Source organism: Triturus cristatus, chromosome 2_2 (genome assembly GCF_964204655.1).
Source record: "Triturus cristatus chromosome 2_2, aTriCri1.1, whole genome shotgun sequence".
In the NCBI taxonomy this organism is placed as follows: Eukaryota; Metazoa; Chordata; class Amphibia; order Caudata; family Salamandridae; genus Triturus; species Triturus cristatus.
In genome coordinates, this window is record NC_140582.1 from 217,163,947 (window position 1) to 217,189,893 (window position 25,947).

General features: G+C 42.5%; 1 protein-coding gene across 9 annotated transcripts in view; it reads left to right on the plus strand.

Annotated features, from left to right (window-relative positions):
• The window catches only part of PALM2AKAP2 (PALM2 and AKAP2 fusion), an 843,707-nt gene extending 820,951 nt beyond the window's left edge, over positions 1-22,756 (plus strand). For all 9 annotated transcript variants that reach the window (XM_085641250.1, XM_085641251.1, XM_085641258.1 and 6 more), the window contains 2 exons: positions 13,781-13,959; positions 20,468-22,756. In XM_085641250.1, the coding sequence (XP_085497376.1) occupies positions 13,781-13,959; positions 20,468-20,560 (272 nt within the window). In that variant the 3' untranslated portion in view covers positions 20,561-22,756. The remainder of the gene's footprint in view (positions 1-13,780; positions 13,960-20,467) is intronic.
• Positions 22,757-25,947: the final 3,191 nt, after the last annotated feature.

Here is a 25,947-nt window from a genome sequence, read left to right on the forward strand (position 1 = left end):
CTCTGCCAAAACTGTGCATCCGGGGTTTTCGGCAGACTTTTTAACATTAGTCCAGAACAACTTAGAGCCGGTTCAAGAGGTTCTAACTGCACTACTCAACAATTACTTAAGAAACCTGCCCTTGATCCACTTAATGCCTCAGACTAGAAACCCAGTGGAAAACTGCAAATCGTCCAGAATGCTATTTTTTCCGCTGGCTCGCCATACCTATAATCTCGCTACTCGAAGCATCAGCCATAGTCGCCCCTTTCAAAATCTACATGTGCCCTTCCGCTTCACAGATTCACTCCTTCAGCCTCACCTGCCACAACAAAGGCACCAACACCAATAATCATCAAACCAAGCAGACTTCACTCTCCCCACATCCACACCGACTCACACCCTACGTAAATACACACACAAGCTACTCATTGGATGGTAAGGAGGCACCTCAGCTGAGCTCAGACAAAACAAAAAAAACACGGTCTATCAATATTGGCCCCAAACCCATTGGAATCGGTACAGATCTAGGGATACAATGAATTCCTTCATGTGTCTACAGGTGCAACATTAACAATACATGCTACCATACTTGGTAAACGCCCAAAACCTGCAAAATGTAATATCTGTGGTTTTATCGTGACTAAACATTGCAATGAGCTCTCACTATCACTCCTGACACAGCTCTTGAGAGGCTTCCATCAATTCAAAATCCTGTTATGAGATTTCTTGTACGCACAAGGACAAGAGACACATTTTGTCAGAATTATGGTTGTGATTTTAAGGGTCTGGTCCTTCTTGTCCAATGGAGTTGACCAGTCCATGTCTGTGGATCGGGAGGATGAGTACTCGTTTGTACGAAGTGATTTGCGTATATTTCACTGCGGCCCAAACATCTGTACACTCTAGATGCTATTTTGGGGTTTTTTATTTTACAGGGCCTTCGCTCCCCTCCACATCCTGCCCACTGGCATTTGCCGCCTCCAACTGTAGCGCTGTTTAGTTAGGCGCTGCAGTGCAAGTGGCAAAATATCAGCAATAAAAAACGCGTCACAAAGCTGCATACCATACTGAGTGGGAGACCAGCAAAACTCCACTTTCCATCATAGTCTACTCGAGAGTAATTTTCCAATTTTAGGAGAGTAGTGAATACCAATGATGGTGTGCCCTTGCCCAGGCATAGCTATTTTGTCCCACATGCTACAAACCTATCCCTTCAGTCACACTTTCTCCTCTTGATCAAATAACAATGAAGGTCTTGTATGTAGCCCCCTTAATGCTGCAACACCTCAAATGTAACTCATATTTGTCAGACTCTACTAAGCTATCTTGTATTTTACCTTGATTTCTGGTGGATACTTGGAGATGGGGGATGGTGTGCATTCCTCCCACACCAGGTTTACATTTTCTGAGCTTGCTGTACTGTCTTACTTTTGTGTCTTGCTACTGAATTATGGTGGCTGTTGCCTCGAAACAGTAAATCGCTTCCTCCACTGTGGCCTCTCACAAGTAAATTAATCACTCTTAAATTAATACTTGGTTTCAGTGAACTCTGGCCTCTAGCCTAAGCTGGTGGCCACCAAAAGACTAAGTTTTAAAATAAAAATTGCTGACTCAAGTTTCTCGCATTCTAATCCTGGACCCTGAATTTCAGGTGGTTGCTTCTTTTTCTCAGTGCACTGGTATCTGCCACACGGTTTGAAGCTCTTTGTTGCTGTCCACAGGGTAGCTGTGTGCCCTTGCGTGTGAACACTGGGATGCAACACTAGGCCAATCGCTGTTCAGTATGAAGTAGACGCAGCACCAGCTTTAGGGCGGTGCAACCAGTGCCGCCGCACCAGGCACCAAGCTTGAGGGTCGCACTTTACATGACCGGCTGAGGCTAGATTAGAACAGCCTGCGGAGATCTTTGTGTACCCAGCATTTTGGGGGGGATAATAACAAAGGCATGACATCGCTGGTGGATAAAGCTCTTGGAAGGAGAAATCTCAGATGCTTTCTAGTCAGAGTTTTGACTCCCAGTAAAGAAGCATTGAGGGTTAATGTTCCCACTGCAAAGTACAACATGTGACCTGCAGATCACAAATTGCATTTTATGTAGGAAGCTCAGTGGAGTACTGCCTTTGTCACAGAAATCCTTTAGTTACTTGGAGTTCATAAGTTACAGTCCTTAGAATATAGCACATTGAGCTATGAACTGGCATCAAAGCGCTTTGTGGCATTTGCAAGGCATGGGTTGAGACCCTTCTTGGTTTTTTGCTTCAGTCTATTGTTGTTCTAGCCGTGCAGAAAGTGTTCTTTTGGCTAGTAATACAATTTTATTAGTATGACATGACAAATCATTGTGTTACACTTCAAATCCTGTGTTAATGGGACAAATTTAGTAACACTTTGCACCAGTACTCTACTTTCCATCAAGAAGGCATACCATGGGTGGTATTTGAACGTTCCAATGCACCCACCCATGGATTCTGATGCTAAATCCCATCTACTAACATTGGTAGAGAGGGCTTGACATAAAAAAAATGTGCCCCATGGAAACCAGTATAAAATTGGAGAAGATTGATTTCCTCCACACCTCTCCAACTTTGTATGTGTACTGCAGGATGCAGCACACATGTATAGTGTTGTTCTTAGTCCAAGCATAAAATGTTGTCCTGGAAGGGTACCCTTCCAGTTTAAAACCCATGCCTGACATCAAGCACAAACCCTTGCTCTCGGGAGCAAGGGGGTATGGATTGGCAAAAGGCAGCCTAAGGTGCAGCAGAACTAGAGGAGAGAGTAAGAGCACCGTATCTTAGCGAATGTGGATCTGGTACTGTTATGGACTCTCGTTTTCACGCCGTGTAGCGCCGCAACGAAAACTTAGTTAATCTGCCCCTTCATTTCTCTGTACGGAGCATTCTAAACATATAAGGCCCACCAGTATAGATGACTTGACTCCTACTCCTTGTAGTCCTCATTGTCTTAAGTATAATTTCCTATACATTGGTTTACATACTTCTATGACTCTATCTCTTTATAATAGGTTTGTCATGTAATGTGCTCTGACACTTTTAATAGGGATGAGTAGCACTATAAAATAAATAATTATGACAAAGGAGGTAAGGCGAGAGGAGGGGCACCATTGGAGGGTGGTACTAACTGAATCCGTGAAGGAGGTCATGGGGGCAGGGGGCGCCGCAAAGATTGTCGCTCTGGGCGCCTCCAATGCTAAAGCCGGCCTGAGTAGACCTATGAATTCACAGCATTCAGGGGCTATACCTACTCGTCAATGCCTTTCTCCATACACAGCTTACCGAATGCCGCTGGCAAGCATTCGCTGCTCATCCAGTGTTGCAGCCACCCGCGTAGGATGAAGACGATGGCATTGTGGCTGAAAAGGCAGACTCCCAAGTGTAAGACCAGAAAGCCAACAAATTACTTTAGAAAACAAAAAATCCTTTTAAATATTGAAAAAATGCAACTGTTTGAATTCTGCACTTTTTAGCACAAGCGAAGGAGGTAATAAACACATTTGATGGTGTATCCCTTTTGTAGCGCCTAAGTAGCTGCTTGAGGCTAACATCTGTGTGCCTTTTTTTACTGCCCCTTTTGGAGCTGAAAGACACAAGCACAGCTCTGCAAATGTTGAGATATGCTGTAGCGAGACCATGTGCCTAAATTGTGATGGAAGGAATATGCGGGTCGACTGCAGCATGGGCGCCACTGCAGTGTCGCCCAGCACCCCTGGCCGTAGGAAAAGCGACGAACTGCAACATTCCGACGCTGCTAAATGGAATCTTCAGACATTAGGAAATGGGCCCTGAGGCACAGACACCCCATTCTGCAGTTGAAGGCAAGAGATATTTTAGTGTCTCAATGAGAACAATAGCTCCTTCATGCACAAAGGCAAGGCCTGGCACTCCGGCACTGTTGAATACAAAGAGACGTAGTTCTCCAAGGCATGAGCCCATTGACAACCTCTCCACAAGCAACATGCTTCACCCCACTCCCTCCCTTCCTTCCTCCCTTCCTCCCTTCCTCCCTTCCTCCTTTCTATTTTTCATTTTTTTGGGTCTCGTCGTTGAGACAGCTTTAGCTGGCTGGCCAGACTGTTTTCCCATAAAATTCATATTCAGTACTGCTATATAGTCGCTTTTGGTCAGCAGGCCATTGGTCGATTAAATTGTCATAGACATTTTGCTTCCACCCAACATAGCATAAAAGCTGGGCAGTGGGTCCGCCCACTTTATCCCTTGGCTCTCTTCACTTGTGAGTGCACAGAGCCTCTGCACATTGTTCACAGCCACCTAAAAAGACTTCATTTCTCTTCAGTGACCAACTTAGCTCAGTCTTTTTTTTTGCTTTTTATTTCAACTATAAATACATGTTATTTATGTTGCCTTCGCTTTGTGTGCCTAGTTAGCTGATGGTTTTCTTTTTAAAGTTGCTCTTATACATTGTTTGTCACATTGTAACATGTAGTTGTGTGCCACAGATTATAATAATAAAATGCACGACAGCACTTAAAGGTTTGTTATTTAAGAACACCATAAGTAACATGGTTACATTAATGGATATTTTTATAATTGCAGTTTATTTATTGCAAATGTATGGCTGCTACATTTAGCTGGCTGCCCAAAAATAATAATTTAAAAACATAACAGCAACCTGACAAGACCAAGTGGCTTTTCCAATTTCTTTTATCTTTAGGTCTGGCATTACCGGCATCACATATGACCTTTTAGATTTTATTTAATATATGTGAATTGTGCTCACTTATAGGGGCTTCCAGCAGCCGTCTTCATTCATCAGTCTGTTATTCTGTCATTCACATTTGGATTACTCCCACCTCAGCATGGGGCAGAGGGTCAACTCACTTCAGCCATTGGCTAACAGATGGCATTCTGCTCTCTCACTAGAGTCACATTTTCACCCAAAAACTTCCCTTGAGTGCCATGTAGGGTGGGGCAATGTGTTGCCACTAAGTAGTTCTAGTTAGGACCATGTTTCCATAGGAAAATGCGTTTTTTGACTTTCCTATAACTATGGCGCTGTTAGATGAATCTTTACAAATGTATCCCCAAAAATGTAACGCTCACTTCAGCTACTGTCAGGAAAGTTTTGTGGTGATTGAGAAGCAGGGGGCGAGAAAGGGTTTTGGAGGGGGGTATGGGAGAGGGGAGGGGGAATAAGTGTCCCCAAAATGCGTTTTCCCCATGTTAATTCCCATAGTGATATTGAACACGACTACAGCCGGGACGGCTGGCCAGAATTACACCAAATTTAGAAGAAAGGTAGCTTTTGGTCCACAAAGCACGCTTTTTGGGATATGGTGTAAATCTGTTCATTAGTTTGAGATATTAAGCCAAATCTAAATTTTTATATCGAGGGGCGCAAATCCTCTACAGAACCGACGGTGCCTGTGCTGAAATCTGAACCAGAAGCGTTGGTAGCCATTTTGGGAAACTGCTTCATCCGAGTCCCACAAAAAATGTTTAAAATAAAGAAAAGGGGGCAGTGTATCAATACCCAGACCCTTTTGGTGTGGTGGTGGGGTCCCGCAGAACCCCACTAGGAGTAAAAAAAAAACATTTGTAAAAATGTTGCTGCAAAATCCGCAAATTTGCTGCAACATTGAAAAAAGAAATACAAGTGCGGTCTACCACGCTTGTTTTTATTAAGCCCCCGGGTAGGCCAGGTCCCGGAGGTATGCCTCCTATATTGAATTTAGGGTGAGGCATGTGCCTCCCCTACTTCAGTAAAATTTGATGCGGAGGGCGCGCGCTAACCCACCCCCACGTCCCGGGACAACCACATCCCCAGGGGCAACAGATGCAGGGACAGCTACGGGTGGCCATAGGGCTAGCTACGCCACTGTCCCTCTTTCTGCCGATCAACACACTGAAGCCCAGATGATCTAGTGTAGCTGCTAAATCGGGAGCTTGTGAACCATCTGCCCAGGATCCCGCCTTTTAATTTTGGCTTCTCATTTCAGACAATTTTTTGTTTCATATGACTCAGTTTGATAATAGGGCTTCAGGAATCGATAAAGCGAATGGATTGGAGGCTAGGGGGTAAGAGGATTTTGGCTTGTACTGTGCAACATTGCATGCTGGTAGCTACATTTAATTTTGTGCGATGAATTATTTTGTTTGGTATTGGGCTGCCATCTAGTGGTTAATTTACGCATTGCTCGGTTGTTTACTGAAATATAATTTGGCGTTTGGGGCCTCAATTCGAGTTACTTGTAATATTCCGACCGGTGCGTAAACTCCCATGTAGGGATGGATCTGAATCACAGGTTTGATTTTAGTATTTAACGCATCTGATAATTATCGGATATGTTAAATAATTTAACATTTGGTCAGTTTTATCAAGTTAAACCTACTGAAACTTAACAGGGAAAAACATACAGTAAATACCGTATCAATCGGATTTTGGTGCGTTAACCACCAAAACCTGCATGTTATTCACCATGAAATCGCAATGGGTATTATCGCAACTGATAAGTTACGTACTTCATGGTATCGTTATTTATCAGGGGAGATAAATAACGCCCTAACTCGTAATCAGGCCCTTAGCATACTAAAAAAAAACAATTGGTTACTAGCCATCGATGGCAATCCAGTAAAGAACAGGCGAGTAGTTTCTTGTTGGTACAAATTTATTTCCATATAAAAGCTCTATCAGTATCCCAGCTCCAAATGCCTTAGTAATATTCAACTAACCATACATCAACTGGTTGAACCTACACAGTACTACATTTTACAGGACTTCTCCAAGATACCAGACATCTCCCTTTCTATACCAGCCTAAAATGCATGTAACATAAAAATACTTAATGCTGTACAGTAAACATTTCATCTATACGTCATTAAATCTTTGAAACGTTCAGGACTCTTCTGGTTGCTCTCCCATCCTCTTTGTTGCTTCTGTTCTGTCTCTTCCAGTTCTTCTTCACTCCTTCTCCTAAAGAAACCATGGGCGGCTTTAGCAACTCTTATTTAAGTTCTAAATATGCCCATCTTCTCTCTTCACAGTATTGTTAAACACTTTAATAACTTTCATCTGACTGCTATACTTGGCATACAGTTAATGAGTGACAGAAGCTTTAATCTTCACCACATCACCCTTTTTAACACACACAGCCATGGGTGCTTTCTTCTTGTCAGTATTACTTTTCCTTTCCTCCAATTAATTTCACACTCTACTCTTCCATTCTTCATCTTTACCACACTCATCCACCACATTGCATTCTGTAGGATGGCTCTCCTCCCTCTGAACAATTTGAACAGAGTTCTACCCGTGGTTTCCCGGGGCGCCAGTCTATACACCTCAAGCTGGTTGATGAGTTCCTTCTTCAACCCTTCTCAGATCCTCTCACCAATTGTCTCATCAGTCGTTCGGATTATCCTCTCAAATGTGCTATTGATTTTTGGGTGATAAAGGGCAAACCTCTTATGTCTAATCCCTCTTTTTTTTTTTTTTTTTAGCTTTTACTTTTCCTGTGACACAAATTGCACACCATTATCTATCACCACTGACCCTGGCAAACACCTCAGACGAAAACTCAGCTACCTTTTCAGAACTTACTCCATTAACTGATTTCACCTCGGGCCACCTGGAATATAGATCCACTAACACAATGATACATTTTCCATGCACTACTCCACTAAGAGATCCTATCATATCCACAGCAGTCTCATATCATGCTTTCTTCAGAAGTTCTCTAATAACCATTGGTTGTTCTTTTGTTTTACACATCTTGTCACTCAGACAGCATTCCATGCATTCCCTAACTGCTCTTTCTATCTTCTAGTCTATTGCTGGCCACCAATAACTCAACCGTAACCTCTCCTTTGCCCTAGAAATGCTTTGATGACCCTCATGAGCCATTTAAACTTTCTCCCTTATCGATTCCGGAGGAATACGCCTTTTTCTCCTGAGCACTATGTCTTCCTCCACTGACATCTCTAATAGTCCATAAGGTCTTTACCTCTACTTTCAACATTCTCTTCTCTCCCCTACCTTTCTCCATTCTCATCACATTCTGCAATACCCTATCTTCACCAACTTATTCTTCCACTCCTCCTTTTAAACAACCCCTTGATTCACCATGTACATATTTTCATCATCTTCTGCATCACTTACATTAGCCATCCTTGACAAGCTGTCTGCAACTACATTGCTCTTCTTTGGTACATGTATCGCCTAAAATTCATATTCTTGTAACACCATTACCCACTTTGCAATTCTGCTAGATATATTGTCCACCCTTTTTTCATGAAAACCTCTCTTAATGGCTTATGGTCTGGTTCTTACTGTGAATTTCTTGCCCTATATGAAGTTTTTCAACTTCTTCCCCGCTCAAAAGACCGCAAGCGCCTCTCGTTCAATAACCCGAATATCTGATTTCAGCCGGCTTAAGGACCTGTGAAATAAATGTTATGGTCCTCAACTCCACCTCTACTCAGAACAAATGTCACACTCAAGCCTTTAATACTAGCATCCATGCATAATACATTTTCTGACTCTGGACAATAACTTTTTTAAATTTTGTACACTCTGTAGTTCCTACTTCAGCGGTAAAAACAAATTTATGCACTTCTTGCTCCATTTAAATTCCTCATTCTTTTTTAACAGACTCCTTAACATGAACGTTTTTTCTGAGAACCTCCTTAAATTTACTATATAATTCCACTAATCCTATGAAAGAAGCAATCTCTTCCTTATTTTGTGGCACAGGCATCCACTTGATGCTTTGCACTCGTTCCAACTTGGGTCTCAACCCCTTGCTAGTCAGTGTTTGACCAAGAAAATCACGTTTACTTCTATGAAACTTACAATTCTCAACTTTAAGGGTTAACCCTTCGTCTCGTATTCTTCCTAAAACCTTGCAAATTCTTTCATCATCTTGCTCACAAGTGTCTCCAAAGATTAAAATATCGTCCTTCTATAATTTCACACCTTACCAATCTCCCAAGTTGCTGTCCATTGCTCTTCGGAAAATGGAAGCCACGGACACCAAGCCAAATGGCATCCTTCTAAACCGGTTTGTCCTGTTAATTGTCACAGAAGCCAAAAGATCCATAAACTCCTCATGCAATCTGATTTGGTGATCTGTGGAATCTAAGTCTAAGGTGAAAAAAAACACTTTGCATCCACCAACCTACACACCGAATCATGAATCCTTGGTATGGGAAATCTATCAACTACCATTGCTTTGTTCAATCCCCTGAGGTCCACACAAAATTGAATATCTCCACTCCGTGCATAAACAATCACTACTGGAGATAACCATTCTGTTCTTTGCTGAAAGCCCGAAACCGGTCCTAGTATGCTTGTTTCCAGTCCAGAGAGGACCTGGCCTGGCAGTTCGGGCTGGACTGTTCCCATTGGGCGCAGGGTCAAGACTGATTTGCAAATGGCTGGGTCCAAACTGAAATGGCATGGTGAGCAAAAAAACGATGGATTTGGGCCCAGATCTCTGTACTGGGGTGAATGTATGATATTGTTCTGCATTCTGTCCATCAGTTGTTCTTTAACCATTCTGTTCTCTCCACCTTTTCGATCACACCAGCAACTTCCAGTTCCCTTAACTCTTTGACAACTGCCTATTTGACTTCAAAAGGAACCTTGCTCACTACAGGATTGAACCCATTTTAAATGTTGTGTACGTACCCCTTTAAGCAACCCAACTAATCTTGAAATACTTCTGGTAATTCTTTACAAAACACACTCTTGGACTCACCTGAGTTATCATGCCCACCATTATCCATGACACGTGACCACATTCAATTCAAAGTCATCTCTCAACCTGATATGTGGGTCGGGGTGGGATCCAAAATGGTTCCTAACTCACTCGGGTGGAACCGGCACCAACTCCACCTGTGTCCAAGCTCCAACTGCCTTACCAACATTCTACTAACCATACATCAACAACAGGTGGAACCTACACAGTACCACATTCCACAGTTCTTCTCCAAGATGCCACACCTTCTTTCAGAGCAGGGAACCTTTATGCCTGTTGGTGTAGGGGGACCAGCTGCTCATAACAAAAATCTGGGACATGCAGTGGGCTTTGAAAAAGCACTGTGACTAAACAATGCCTCGTAGCATGGACACAAAAGAGCTTCCATGATTGTCCTACAGAAGTGCAAGACAGTACGACCCATTACCTATTTTCAGGATAACCACTGGCTAAATGAATGAGTTCCATTTGAATTAATTTATGTAAACTTATTTTAATGTGGACACACTGAAAATATGGCATGGATCTAGCGCTCTGGAACACGCGATGGACACTGCCATTACTCATGTTAAAGGAAGGACTGCTAGCATAGACAAGAGACAAGCGGGAGATGCATTAAATACAGAGGTTCACAGGTTTCATGCTTTATTCCATTTTTGAAAGTTTTCAGTTACCTAAAGAAAGAAGAAACGTGGTGGGGGGTTTTACATTGGAGCACTAATTGAAAACATTTCTAATTTTTGTAATCTGGAAAGCAAAATAGTTGTGCAGTACAGCCTGCTGTGCTGCCAGAGTGAAGCAAACAGCACAGCTGGAGACTCTTAAGAAAAGTAATCTTTTGTCCACAGGGTAATGAGAACGAGCGAGGGCCAGTGGAAATGCTAACATGCACACTGACCTGGCCCTCTCAAAAACTGAGACATGTATTTAAAACGGTAAAGAGTGTTGAGACAGACCTGGGAAAACTGTGATGGTCCGGGGAAATCTGGGACGTCCGGTCACCATATGTTGGTGTGATTTATACGGTACAGTACAACCTAGATTATCCTTATTTTTGAGAGGAAGGCAGTCATGCTCTGCAGTGTTTTAGCTTCTGAATGGGCGGTTGCCCTCGGCACTTCATTTGAAGATTTTAGAGTACCGAAGACCTTGATACACAATGTTGCATGAATTAGTTTCATTTCAGAGCCAGTTTCTCTTTCTAGTGTTATTTGAAACTTTTAATTTAATGTTAAGCACAGGTCATTAATTGAGAGACCCCTTCCATAAATTCTTATGGTTAAGAATTCATCCAGTGGTTATGTGCTGAACTATTCAATTAAATAAAAAAATGCAATAACAACCATAGTGCTTTCAGCTTACTGCCTGAAAAGTGCTTAAAGGGGTAGTGTTTCTTATAAAAATGGTGCTTTACTTTCTAAAGCGGCTGTGGCGTAGCTTCCACAGCAGCAGTTGTAGTTGCACCGAGACCCGAGGGGCCTACTGAATTCTAATTATTCATGTATTTTATAGTTCAAACACCGGCCGATGGGACCAATACCTTCCTTTCACTAGGTCCCATGACACACTGCCAATCCCACTAAAGAACGTCAGTCTCCAGCTGCTCTTTTCTGAACCAGTAAACCCACCCTTGCCACGGGCGCTATGGTAGCACTTGATCATCAGTGAGGTGTGCTCCCCCGATGCAGGATTAGCGTAATGTAAACAATAGTTGGAGAACGAGGGAAATGTCCACTGCAGAAATGCGCTCCTGTGTATGGAGCACTTTGTGCCCTTGTATGTATGTGGCATTTCAATAGCACAAACCTAGCCAAAAGGCAGTGAAGTGCTGGTCAAAGTCCAGCAGAAAGCCCTCTGTGGATCGATCAATCAATCGTTTATAAAGCGCGCTACTCACCCAGGAGGGTCTCAAGGCGCTGGGGGGGGGGGGGGGCTCCGAATCAGTCAAAGAGCCAGGTCTTGAGGTTCTTCCTGAAGGTGTGAAGAGAGGGGGAGCGTCTGATGTTGACTGGGAGCTCGTTCCAGGTCTTTGGAGAAGGCTCGTCCGCCTGCTCTGGTCCTGCATATTCATGGAGTCTCTGCCAGAGCGAGGTCGGCGGAGCGGAGGTTCCTATTGGGTACGTGGAAGGAGACTCTTTTGTTGAGGTATTTGGTTCCAGTGTTAGGATAGGAGGGGAAGCTGGTTTGTGGACTGTTACTGCATTGTGATGCAGGGACCTTTAAAGAAGTGAGTCGTCCACTCTTTCCTAAATTGGAGCAGCCTTGAGGTGGTGTTAATGAATATGGGGATGTTGTTTCAATGATATGAAGTACCGAATATCTTGTAGAAACATAGAACATTTCAGAATTCCTGCAGACCTGTAAAGGGCAGTAGCAAAATTAGTTAGATAATCTCTGCTGTTTTTATGATTCAGGTTCGGCAGTCAAGTTGCTTTTTTTGTAATATTTTCTTTAATCCTTTCCAAAGGTGTACACTGTACATGCCTTAAGATGTTAAGATGCCTTATAAAGTCTAGCCAACAGGAGACAACTTGCACAGGCACCCATCAGCCACAATTTGTGTGCTTCTAGATTACGCAACATCCCTCTGGTGCTATCTTGCAGTCCCCTGGGTGCAAATGAGGGATATCAAACAAATGGACAGCTCATCTTATTCTTATTAAGCTTAGAAGAACAACTTGTGTACCATCTATCTTCCAGGGGTCTAGTGTAACCCCTTACCTTTTGAGACAAAAACACACCAGAAGAGAAACTAGCAATATTCTGCGTTGTTAGCACAACACTCCTTGCATTCCCACCAAGTCAGACAGGAACTGAATACAGGAATAAATCTCGGAGTTTCAGAAACAACTGATAGCTAATACAGAAGCAGATTGTTTTGGATGAGAGAAACCCTTTTGTCCCATTAAAAACAGGATCCCAGCTCCAGGATGTTCTTCGTGTCCAGCAGAGACTCCATCCTTGAGTTATTATGCAAATTCTCAATTTTTTCCCCCTACAGTTGCCAGTTTTAAATATGGCGACTTATGTACGCAACACACACATTTCTAACATCAAAATGTGGAAAATACAACTTTCAAAGATACTTCTTGTGACTCACACTTTGAATTTGGATGCTAGAAGGCATCTGACTCTATACATATTTTCTTTACATGATAGAACTGTTTAGAGACCAGTTCTCATTAGTGAGAAATGTCCTCAGGGAGGATGTAACTAAAGAAAGTGGGACAAAGTTAGCCTGAAACAAGTTATGAGACTTAATTAGAGATTGCATCACAATATAAATCTGTTTCCCTGATAAATTCATCACACGAAGAAATCAAAATCACCAGACGCTTATCAAGTTTAGCTTCACATAGGATAAAGATGGATCTGAAGCCAGAGAGAAATTTGTCTTCCAGGAGGATAAACAGATCAGAATACTCAGGTGGTTCATACAGAGGTGAAAAACAATATTTCAAGTGTAACAGCTGAAGCAAGGAAATATTCTTCAGATACACAAAAAGAAATGCCTATATTAAGGGACGTTGATTGTGCTGTTTTTTAAATTCTATATTTGATGCAAAGCATAAAGTTAATCTTACCTTCATGTGATATTTTTCTTTCGCATCATGCATCTTATGATAAATTTGCATGTTGTATGTCACTCTTTCAGCACATCATTCTTAACCTTTCCATGATAATGAATTCTGTGCGTAACTATCCATGTAGTAATGTTGTGTGTCGGTATGGCTAGAACTCCTGGTGGAGCACTGCATACATGTTGTAGGTGATTTTTACCCAAGAAATCTAATGCTGGGGCATTCTTATTGGCAGACTGTGCTATTTTGCCGATTGTATATTGCCTGAATACAGGTTGCTTCATCGGTCAGTCCTATACTCCTATAGCATTCCCTCTGTGATGCTGTCCAGAAGCTGAAGCCTTCTTAAATGTTTCTAAACCCTTGTTCAGACTTAATGTTATAGTTGGTTGATTATTTTCCAAAGGTTTTCATAGATTAAAGCAGAAAGCTATCGGCCAAGACTATTCTCACCCCACCGTCCTTTCTTTTGTATATTTTACAGGGAAAATCGAAAAGATCAGGTCTCCTTCTTCCCCAACCGCAGAAGGCTTCCCTCAAGACCTTGACTTGATGTCGGAAGATGGTGCAGGAAACCAGCGGCCGAAGAACCTGATGGAGACCCTCCTGGAAGACTACGAAAGCCACAAAACCAAACGACGCGAGAGGGTGGACGACTCCAGTGTAGGTTCAATGTTCTCTATCGTTCGTGCTAACCTGTCAGATACTGTGAATTGAAGCATCACACCTACAGAAATGGCATAAGAAATAGACTGTCATGGCTATAGTGTGATTGCCACCATAGGCTTAATACCAAATATATTATGCCTGTAATGAAGGAATCCCACAAGAGTGCAAGTTGGGCCACCAGCCTGATAGACTTAATTAAAAGAATAATGTATCTCTAGTGGAAGGGCATGCTACCGTTATGGGACCGGCTCTCCCCTTTACGGGTTAAAAATAATTCTAAAATTCCAAAATTCCCAATTAACTTGGAATTTTAGCCAGCCCAGACCCCTGAAAATACGGGTGATTCAGGCTTAAGAAAAATACTATCCCCTGGGCCTAGTTAATCTGAGTCAGTCCCATAGTTGGAACAAACAGTTTCCCATAGTTATGGTATTGCGCCCTGTTGCCTAATTATGTGTCATTCAGTGCAAACAAATTGGCTTGAGAGCACGGGAACAAAGCAAACCACCAAAATGCACACTGCTCCTGTTTTAGGTGCTTGTTTTTGTGCATTTATGCACAAAATGAGTCTTTCCATCCAAAATCGAAGTACAGACACATTTCACCCTAAAATATAGCACAAAATGGCAGTTACACATTTTGTGTACTGATGCAAATTTGACACACCCCTAAGCCTACCGCCTGCCTTTCAATTCATGTCATAGTGGTTTGCTGAGCCTCTGCTTCTATTCCTATGTGGTCCAGTTCAGAGGAATATGTAGAAATCTACTCATGTTAAACTTGCACCTATGGTTTACATAGATTTACACATTTGGTGATTCACAAAATTACATTGACGTTTACACAGATATTTACAAAATGTAAAGATGTCCATGTGTATGCCTACTCCTCCGTGCACATTAATTAAGTGCATGGCAGACATGTACTGATAACAGTTGTTTTCTCTGAATTATTTTTCTCCATTTGAAACTTTTTTTCCCCATGGAGGAATCCCTTTCCCAACCTCAAATAAAATATACCAGGTCATCCACTTAATGCTTGCTTTTTACAGGAATAGTTATCTTTGTATTGCAAGGGTGATAAATGACCTGCAAAAAGGTTCGAGTACCCTCAAACCTATATGTTAGGCATTTACTTATTTTCTCATAGTCCACCATTCACCACCCCACCCCCATAGATTGCTTCAGAATGCGTCATGATGACCACTTATCTCTTTACATATTGAAGTCTGTATTAGACCCTATTTATGGGCCAACATGTCCACTGGTCCTATTTCCATGAATCGGTGTCAGGAATTAATCCCCTGAGACCAGGGAGTTTTAGTGCGTGCATGAAAAATGTCTGAATTTGGCCCACACATTTCACCACAAAAATTCTTTCCTCAAAAACATGAAGTGAAAGCAAATAAAAACAGTGACCCCCCAGTAGCCACTACTGAGCTTTTTGGAAACTGGATAAGAACTTAGAGGGGTCTGTAAAATGTATACAAATATGCAAGGGATTCCTGCCTCACATTGAAAACAGAATTATTCATAACCGTCAATATGCTCCTATTTTAGAGTGGGTACCCAAGCAAGTAAGAACCTACTGTCACCAGTAAGAACCTACTGTCACCATGACAGAAAGAAGTCTTGGAAACACTGTTAAGAGGAAAGCCACAGTGGTAAATGGAGGTTTCATCCAGGGTTCTGCTTGGAATGCGATGAGCCCACAATCCTTGGAGTAAGTTCCTATTGTAGGCCGCATTTCACAGACCCAAAACGTCCACAAATATTGAGTAATACATATGTTTGGGGAAAATGATATTCAAGGAGAGCCATGTTACAGCTTTTAAAAACCGACTTGGGGGCCAATTACGATCTTGTTAGGAAACTCTTCCGACCAAATCGGTTTTGGAATGGTTTCCGAACAAATCTGGTTCTGTGAGTCCAACCAACCAATTACGATGCTTCCCAACATCATTTGGTCGGATTCCCAGTGACTTCAATGGGAGCCTGTGTTCCAAATTGGAACACAGGCTCAATGCACCCTGTGGCGGCCACCCCATTGTGCATGGCACTTTGTGCATAGTTGGGAAGAGGGGGCCTTTGGGTACCCCACGGGCCCCATTCAGATGCCTGTGGGTGCAGAGGGGCCCGAACCAGGCCCCCAAAGACAGATTCCAACAGCTGTTTCGAGTCGGGCAGACTGAATTGGAACGGCTGTCCGAATCGGTCATCCTAATCACTCGTCCGGAAACCGTGCCCATAGAGCTGTATGAAACGGCTCCGAAAGGCTCAGGCTGTTGGAATGCCTTTCAGAACCGATTTGGACTGCTCAAACAGTTTTCAGGCATCCTAATCGGTCGTTGGGAAATGTGTACGATTCGTTCCGAAACAAAGGCTTTGAATCTGATTCTGCAATACTGAATCCCATTCGGAGCCTTTCCGAATGACATCGTGAACGGCCCATTAGTGTTATCGTTTTTGGTTCAGGACAGTAACTTTCACAATAATATGTTCAAAGTTTAGAAAATGCTTGCTTCATTCTTGAGTACTAAAACCCTGTACCACAGACCCAGCTCCACATGTTTACATGTATAAATAGCCACCCTTATCCTAATTCCTTACACTCAGTGCACTAAAAAGGATACTTGAGTTTGTTGGAGCAGGATTCTAACTAGAAAGTGACATACCCGGAGCACCTCACTGTGAGCTCTAGTGAATGTTACCTGTTGTCTGTGTTGTTCGCTTTTCCTGTTTGTCCATTGAATGCACTAATGCTGGTCTTTTCCTCTTTCGCCAGTACTTCTCTAAATGTCTGTCTAAAAGAGTTACTTCTGAGGTACTCCAATTCTGCTTTTTCTTGGCCTCTGCCTGCATGCTTTATTTAAATGCATGCATGTCTTCCATGAATGCTAACCTGTTCTTTGTCGGCATGCGGTGCATGTGTATCACTGACCCTTCTATGCCAGAATTTGATTGGTGCAGGGTAGCATATATGTTTTACTATTTGCAGCTACTGTACAGATGTGAAATAATGCACATATTAGTTAACATAATTCTAGGTTTGAAGTTTGGCTATATTGACGTATTTACATCATTTGAAATAACCAAGGCACATGCTCAGTGGAGAGTTGTATATTGTGATAAGCACTGAAAGAACATGAGGCGTGTGGAGTTTAACTGCCACACCTTTAGTGTGGTTCTTTTACATAGATTGTGTGTATTTTAAAAACAGAGGCAGACATTTTTTCTAACTACTTGCGTGCATTGCACAGCACTTCTGACTGAAAGTAGATGGTTATATAGTTTATTTTTCCATACGACAACAAATATTTCTAATTGGAAACCAGTCGTTCAGTTTTTTTGTGTTTTTTTTTTATTTTATTTTTTAACTCTAGCGGATGCATGTTTCTCATCACATTAAAATCATTTGTTCGGTTTCACTGCTTGATGATCTCACAGCAGAAGACTGTAAACCACAGAGATAGTGAAGAAGACTTTACTTGAAATTCTTGGTTGCAGTTGCAACCCAAGCTGTAGAAACATGTCTGCAAAACACCTTGTCAACTGCTTAATTGTATGTTTTTCATTTTCTATCAGACTGTGTCCTCTACCCACCTTTCTTTGCACATATGCCTGTACTCGAGTTGTCTTGGTATGTGTATGTCTGTGTGTAGGGGCACCTCTGTTGGTTGTCTCTGTATGCATTAGTGTTGTTCTCTATGCACCCTTGCCTTTGCATGTATTAGTCTGTATATGCATACATGTTTGTAGTTGTGATGCTCTGTCTGCATTTTGCCCTGTAGGGTATGTGGCTCTGCATGCACTGTACAAAAGCCAAACTTGTTTGGTTTATCAATGCTTTTTTGTATGCTCTTGTGAATAGCACATCACAGATAAGTTGAGGACTTGCCTTGTGCTCCCAGGGAAATGCTTTAAAAGGAGTTCTAGGCAGGTAATCAATTCCCTCTTTCTTAACTTGCACTGCTACAACACCACCTTAGATAGTTACTATTTTTGGGGGACCTGTGCATTAGCACCTTCCCTGTGGCTACTAAGCGGCACAGCTAGGTTTAAACGTTAGCTTGACTATCCTTCCTGGTGACCCACAATGACTGTGTACTGTGGGGACACCCATCCTTATGTGACCACATTTCATGTGATGGACCTGGTGGTGGCAGGGTGATCCCACGTTTCGCAGGCAGGGAAGACCAACCGGACGTCAGATGCTGGAATCAACTGCAAAACGCCGGAGTATCCTGTAAGGTTTGAAGTGATATCGCACCACTTTTTGAAGCAAGACCATGGCACTTTATCATGGGTGCTTTAGAGGCAGATTAATACAGTGTATTTACAGTGTGTTAGATATTCGTATCTGTTCTCGATATAACTTTTTGCAGCCCAGAGGAACCCAAGATCTGGGCTGGGTATATGACATTTGACTTGGATTGAGCTCTAGAGGCAAGAAAGCATCCGGCACTGCTGTCCCTTCAGCCAGTCTGAGATTGGTGATACCTCAACTATGAGGTTGCCCACAAATGCCTGGCACATTTCGTGGACAAACTGCTTTATGACCTCTCATAAGCTTTAGTTAGTAAAACGAATTGGACCAGCCAACTGCTTTTTCAGTGCTACTTTTGATCAACCATTCAGAGTTCAAAAGGCGGTAAAATGATTTTTTATTTACCTGAAAAAGTGGTATAGCTCTCATCATTTGTACCACTGTGTAGGAGTATCCTGTCTTGTCCCTGTGGTCCAAAGACCCTCTGCCGTGCACTATTGGCGAGGTATTTTACACCGAACATCGAAAGAATTTCAGTGGATAAGCAAACGTTAGAGATCGCCTACTTGAATTCCCCGGTATGAGAAAGGAGTTTTCTTCAAAGCCTAGTTTAAAAGGAATCACCACTGTTGGTCGAGCAGGTCTACCCAGGTAAAGTAACATGCCAGGTATTACACGCGTGGCTCGAGAAAGCTACGCAGGGGTTTTATCAGAGGCAAAAAAAAACCATTGGTTTCCCTCGGAGAAAAAAAAGCAATGTGAGTAATGTCATCAAGTCACAAGTGTAAACCTTCTAAGAAGTCTACATTGAACTAACATCTTCAGAGCATAGTGAGCCACCATTGACCCTCATGTAGGTCACAAACGGTACCTGAAACCGTTCAGCTCAATACTAATTCCCGAAAACAAGAAGGTTTCTGTCTCCTAACCAATTAATGCCTTGCCATCCTGAGACACTATCTTACTCAAACTTGTAAAATCTCTCAACAGATGACAACATTATTTGTGGGGGCCCTTTGTTCTTAAATGTTTACTCTGTAAATTGATGTTTGGGACAAAAAAACTTTTGAATTCTTTAGCACACCAGTGAATATTTTTTAATATACTATGTGGGTTGTCGCTCCTGATTCTTTGGGACCAAGGAAGGCCCTTGACCGTAAGGTAAGTAGTGAAGGTCGCCTTCAACATCGTGTTCCACGTGGACTGATTTCTACCAATCCGGCATGGACAGGCTAAAGCATTACCCTTCAAGCTGATCCTTGTGTGATCAGGGCAGAGGTGTGCATTGCCTCAAAGAGCACTGGCTGTTCTGGGTATTGCGCTTCCTTGCAGGGAATCACTGCAGACACCAGTCTCTTCTCGCACTCCTGGTTGCAGGCTGAGAGGCGGGTTTGTTGACTTGTGAAATCCCAAATCTGGACCATCTTGAGCTGGCTTCTGGCTCTACCTAAACATTAGACTTTTCCTTTACTAGCAAGTAATCTCCTAATCTCGGTGATACATGAACATAAGGAGACAAGCTAATCTTAAACAGCTGGGTAACAGTGAGCCCCTATGTGCATTGGGCATCTCAAGTTAGCATCAGTCTATGGAGCTGTTCCTAATGCAGAAGGTAGTAACTTTTCGTACAGTAACATCCACACCATATTCTCTTTATCTGTAAAATCTTAATTCCAATGACCTATCACTTTACACGTACAGAAGTATATTCCCAGCAATCATGACAATCTGCTTTTTTTGCTTGGCTCATCATTACTAGTGTTCTGCTGTTTCTAAACACTATAAAATAAAAGGAAAAAATATTGTTCAACTTAATACTACCCAATTTCCTTGACCTCGGAATAATAGAGTGGTGATTCAGCCTTGTTGCTCTTCGAACTCATGACCTTCACATCAATGCATTTTTTAGCGGTGTCCTTGAATTCGCAGAGGTATCCTACAAAGCATGCAGCACCAGTAAAACATTAAAACCTTTCAATCATTGCGAAATACAGGAACAACTTGTCTCCATGTACCTCAAAAAAGGCAACGAAAATGATTCTTTGCGTTGAAGATTTTCTTCAAGAAGTCCAGTAAGGTCCAACTAGAACCTTTCTTTCAGCAATAGTTTCTTTCACTTCACAGTAGCTCTAAAGTCTGTTCATTATGAAGAACTTGGAGGGATATAGACTGGTTATTTGGGAGGGGATTGGTTTCTCGAGCCCCACATTAACAGACCTTCTTGTTTTTGTTGCAGGTTATCGAGGCCACCAGAGTAAGCCGCCGAAAGAGCGCCCTAGCATTGCGTTGGGAGGCTGGGATCTACGCCAACCGGGAAGAAGATGAATGACCCAAAGTCTCACACCACAGACAGCCACTAAGGACTGAGGAATCACTCCCATGAACACAGGGCATCCGTATCAAATATTTATTAAACAACTAAACTCAGCAACCGACATATAGACAATCAACATTGATCTTCCGTATGTAGGATTGGTTGCTCGTATAAAAGAAAAGAACGGTGACACAAAAGCGACAAATCAAGATCACGCTTGAGTCGTACAGAATGAGAGAAGACCTTGGCACAGCGAGGGAAACAATATTGTATAAGCTTCTGGAGCGATGCTTTGGTTTGGTGCACAATGCCGGTCACTGCGCATGTTGAAGGAACAGCTGGTGCTCCAGAGCCACAGCAGTAAATTGCACTTCCTGCTTAACACCTGGCACTTGCTTTGCAATTCCAAGACTACAATGTACAAATTGGAGCTTGAAGAACTTGACATCCTATGCAAGTTGGCCAGGGCCACCACTGACTTGCCAAGAATAAGCCCGCTCCTTCGGACTGCCCCGCAGGATGCTCTCTGGGTGCGCGTTTGGAAAGCTGGCACACCAGGGTTCCATTTTAGATAGCCATAAAATGAGAGGATTTGTTTGTGTGTGATTGTGTGTGGAATCAGAATCCATTACTCTTAATTTATCATGTAATATGCTGACTTTCATTGCAGGAGTACAATCTAAACATATATATATTTTTGCAATCTGTGCACTTCAAGAAGAATTACCTACTATTGGAAATGCCATCGGTCATGCCTCCAGGGAGTACAATGGAGCAACCAGGCTAGCCGATTTAACCCATTGTTTTAGGGGAATAGCAGTTTTTTTTTCCATCTTGATGAAGGGAGCACCGCTACTGATTGCCCTACCAGTTTCAAGATTTTTTAAAGATTTGCAGCCTTAATTTTAGCCATTAAACCGGATTTACTGTGTAGCCATTTTCCTTACGCTTCCCTTCTGGTCCGCTTCGTTTGCTGGTTTTCTCTTCCACGCGGTTTAATGCTGTTGCTGATGGGAGGGGTCAGTTAACGGTCCCCGATATTCTAGTTCAACCACTGACTTATTAACTGGGTTTGGCGAACATCCATGCACAAGGACTCAGAAAAACAGAAGGAACTGACAACTGTGCATGTTTCAGGCTGTTTAAGGCACACAATTTTATGGAAAGAAATAATTTTCCAGGTTAAAGAAGTGGCATCTGGGTAGAACATTCTGGGCTTCCTTCTTGACATATCATCGTCTCTTTCAGACCAATATTTGATAGTTTGAGATAATGTTTTTTGCCATAAAAGGAGTATTAAGTTAGGTGATGCCTTGCAGTGAAATTAAAACAGCTCTGGGCAAACAAGCAAAGTCGGGTAAAAGCAATGTATTGTTCCTAAGACAAAGGCAATAGTTTGTAAGAAAAGTAAGTTATGCTTCAGAAAGGCCCATACAACGGGATATTTTTCTCATCAAAAGTCACTTTGCTAACAATGTACTGTAGCACCGGGCTTCATAAATTAACTGAAAAAAAAACATGATGGAAGGAAATAGGAAAGGAAGTTATGGAGGTTTATTTTAGTTGTTTTTAACCGAAGAGTTTGGGAATGATGACAAAAGAAAAGAAAGCTTTTTACTAGTATGTAACTCTGAGACAAGAAATAATTGCACAGAAACATTCTGTGGCCAGTTTGGCAGGGGTGTATGTGTGTATACATACACAATTAGTAATGTTTGAGTGTGTACGTATGAATAGGTAAGCAGATTTGAAAAGTGGACATGTATGTGTGTGTATGCGCGTGCCTGTGCCGTGTAGGAACCCTGAGATGACACTGTGTGGTAGGTGGAAATGTTTCTCTCCGGTTCCCTGCCAGCCCTGTAACCTATTAAGAGCATTTTTGCAACGACATATACAGAATGAGATACAGTGTTTGACAGATGACGTTGGCCTGACTTGGTATGTGCATGAGCCACAGTTTGCAAAGCTTTGAGGACATTTTTTTAATTTGGCATTTAGAAATGACTTGTGGTATTTATTCTTATGCTTTGCATTCATATATATATATAATATATATATAAACACATATATATTGTAGGGTAGAGGCTGCCAGTATTATTCTTTTATTTCATTCAAAGCAATAAAGTAATATTTTAAAGAGACACAATTTTTGGTCTAGGTTGAATACAATCAATAAATAAAGTGGCCAGCTGGGCTTTTTACAAAACTTGACATGCTTTATTGTGTCTGTTCACCACCCTCCGCCGTTTGAAAATAAATACTTTTCTGGAAATACGATTTTCAGCTATATCGCCTTTTCAGAGGTTATGGATTCGTGATTTTCCATCCACACAACATCGTTCTGTTAGGATCTTTTTTAAGCAGTGCCATTTTTTGTAGCTCACACTATAAACCCTTCTAGAATGGAATGAAACCCACTATCTTTAGTTTTTGTTTTTGCCGAAACACATTTACTACAATATTCTGAGTTTTAGAACACAATCTCAGAGTATATGGCTGTATTATGTTAAGATAGCATACACACTTTAAATACTCCACTAGTGAGGTCCTTCTCGTATGTACTGGTATACAAAATATGCGAATTTAATTAAAATTGTGAAGTTGGTCAGAATCACAACTATTTTTTTATTAAAAAAAATTAAAACAGTCAAACTTGTGGAAAATCAAACTACATCTTACTTGCCATATTTGTTGCACCACTTGGAACCACTGTAATAATTTCTATGTTTATTTTTATTTGTCAAAGAATCGAACACAAACTTGTTTTTTTTTAAAAAAACCATTTGATTGAATTTTCCATTAAGTTAACCCTACCATCCGCGTGTCTCATTCCAGTAACAGTTGCGTGTCTCCGACCATGAATTTCGGTAACATCAGTACCACTTGTCTACACATTGCTCAATTCTTAATGCTCCTTACATTTCTCCCAGATCTTTTTTGCTGTTTGCAACAAACTGTCTGCATTCTATTCAGTTGTACTGTAGTAAGCGAGTCATATAGTTCTGTATCCATCTTTCCCCATACCCAAGCACCCCCCCTAACACTTTTGGCCATAAACAGCAACCGGTTCTATCCATGTAATGCCAATCATCTATATAGGAATGCACACTGCGGCAAGAGGGTCTGTGTCCGACAGCCATTCTTGGGTGCATGCATTTTTGCCATTGCACAGTCGCTTGATCAGGGCAGCTCCTATGAAGCCACTTGTAATCATTGTCTGCCGCCTCAGCAAACTGCTGCATTATACGCCCCACCAAAGTGTCAGTTCATCCGCCACTTTATTGTCTCTTCTGGATATTCTAAAATGCATTTCTTAAGTCAATGCCCATTCTATCGTATCGCACCCGTAGTGTGAACGCCTGTTAGTCAACAATAAGGCCAAATGTAAGAACTTCTACTACATTTCCTTCTGTCGCGGTCGATCATCGAGGCCCATTAAACAGTGTTCAGGAAGAAGTGATAGCGTAATTCCCACTTCCCCCTGTATCCTTATGGTGACCCTAACCCAGTAGTCCATGACAATGGTCCTATGACCAAGCCATGTGTAGAAAGGATGCTACCTTTGCTCCACCTCTCCGGCAATGCGCAGATCAAGGTGGATAGATCTTAGTCTGTGTGCTCAGAGTTCAATGAGTGGGATGTAAGAAATTGAAATGGATTAGTTTGAAGTGAGCTTTTCCGATATCTTCCATACCAATTCACAGGCCACAGCCCAGTCCTTGTCTGGGAGTAGGGCACTCAAGTCCGCTTTCCACGCATGCCTAGCTTTCTGTACAATTAAGAACAACGGGGTCACCCTGTTTCCCGCTTCACCTGGGTATTGATCTATAAAGCTACAATTGGTTCCGTTGGGTAAGCGCTCAAAAATACCTTTTAGAACCTAGAAATTCCTTTACAAGAACAATAAACATCAAATGTGAACATTCATAATAATTAACAAAACTAGATACAGCTGGGGGTTGCGTAACTAGTTACAATGGAGGAGTCTCGTTCGTTATTGGATTAATTCCGATAACGAACAAGACTCCTCTATTCTAACTAGTTGAGGAGGACCAAGCCCCACAATTCATGATCTAGGCATAGTACCTCCAGTGCTACTCTGCTCCTTCTGCAACGCCACTCGAGAAACACCAGGATGCTGTTTAGCTGCTTAAAGACTTCAGGTCCCAGAAGGTACAGTGCATTTTGTAGATGATTCTGACATGGCAACAGGACCATCTGAGCCACCACCACCCATCCCTTGATGGAAAGTGGGAGTGTGGTCCAGAATCATACAGATGTGTACAGCCCATCTATCACCCTCCCCAGGTCATATGTGTATTGTCTGTCAGCTGATGATGCAACCTTGATGCACCAATATCTAAAATTGCCTACCTCCCACGTAAGGCATAGACCTGCTCCATCTCCTGCCATACCAGCCCCCACACCCCCCACCCCAAGGGGAAAAGAATGCTCTTGTGTTGATTGGCCTGGAGACGTAAGATCTCCCAGAACAAACTCAATAGTTGCATCCGGGCCACTTTAAGATAGAAAAGAGCATCATCCAAATAGAAGGACACCATGCGTATCGAGTCCTGGACTCTGATTTTCCTAAGCTTGATGGCCAGGGGCTACAGGGCCAGCACAAACAGAAGCAGGGATAACGGGCATCCCTCACGTATGCCCCATTCAATGGTCCAGCTCTCTGATACCATCCCACCTGACCTAACCTGTGCCATAGGGTTCTGGTCGAGCAAACGGACCCAACCACAGAGTACAGGCCCATAGCCCATCGCCCGAAGCACTTCCAGTAGATAGGTCCAACTCGGGGTGTCAAATGCCTTGTCGAGGTCAACCAAGACTAGGGAAACTCCTCAACTCGCTCCGCAGCGGAGTCTAGCATGTGGGTGAGTCTCCTATGTTCATAGCTGTACTGCAACCCTGTATGAACCCACACAGATCCTCATGGACTAGCTGTTCCGCAATCTATTCCAATCCATTGGCCAGGACCTTACACAGGACCTTAGTTTCTGAGCTGATCATGGTCAGCTGTCCATAAGACGCAGGATCTGTTGGCACTCCACCTGGCTTGGGAATCATACATAATACTTTTGCATAGTGACTGGAAGGGCGCCTACCTGTCAGGCCTCATTGAAAACCTCCAGGAGTTTCTCTGACTGGTGGGGCAAAAAGGCCTGCTAGAACTCTGCTGGGAAGCTGCCTCCCACTCCACCCCGGCATCTTGTCCTTGAGCATAGAGTGGAGAACTTCTCTAAGCTAATCTAGGGCACGTTTGGCCTCAAGTCCTTCCATCACAGCCTCTGGAATCATAGGGACTCCAATAATAGCAACAAAATGTCGAACAGTGTCAGAGGTGCTGTAATTCCCTCTCTGATTAACGCCTTTTAGGTGTGCTCCAAATG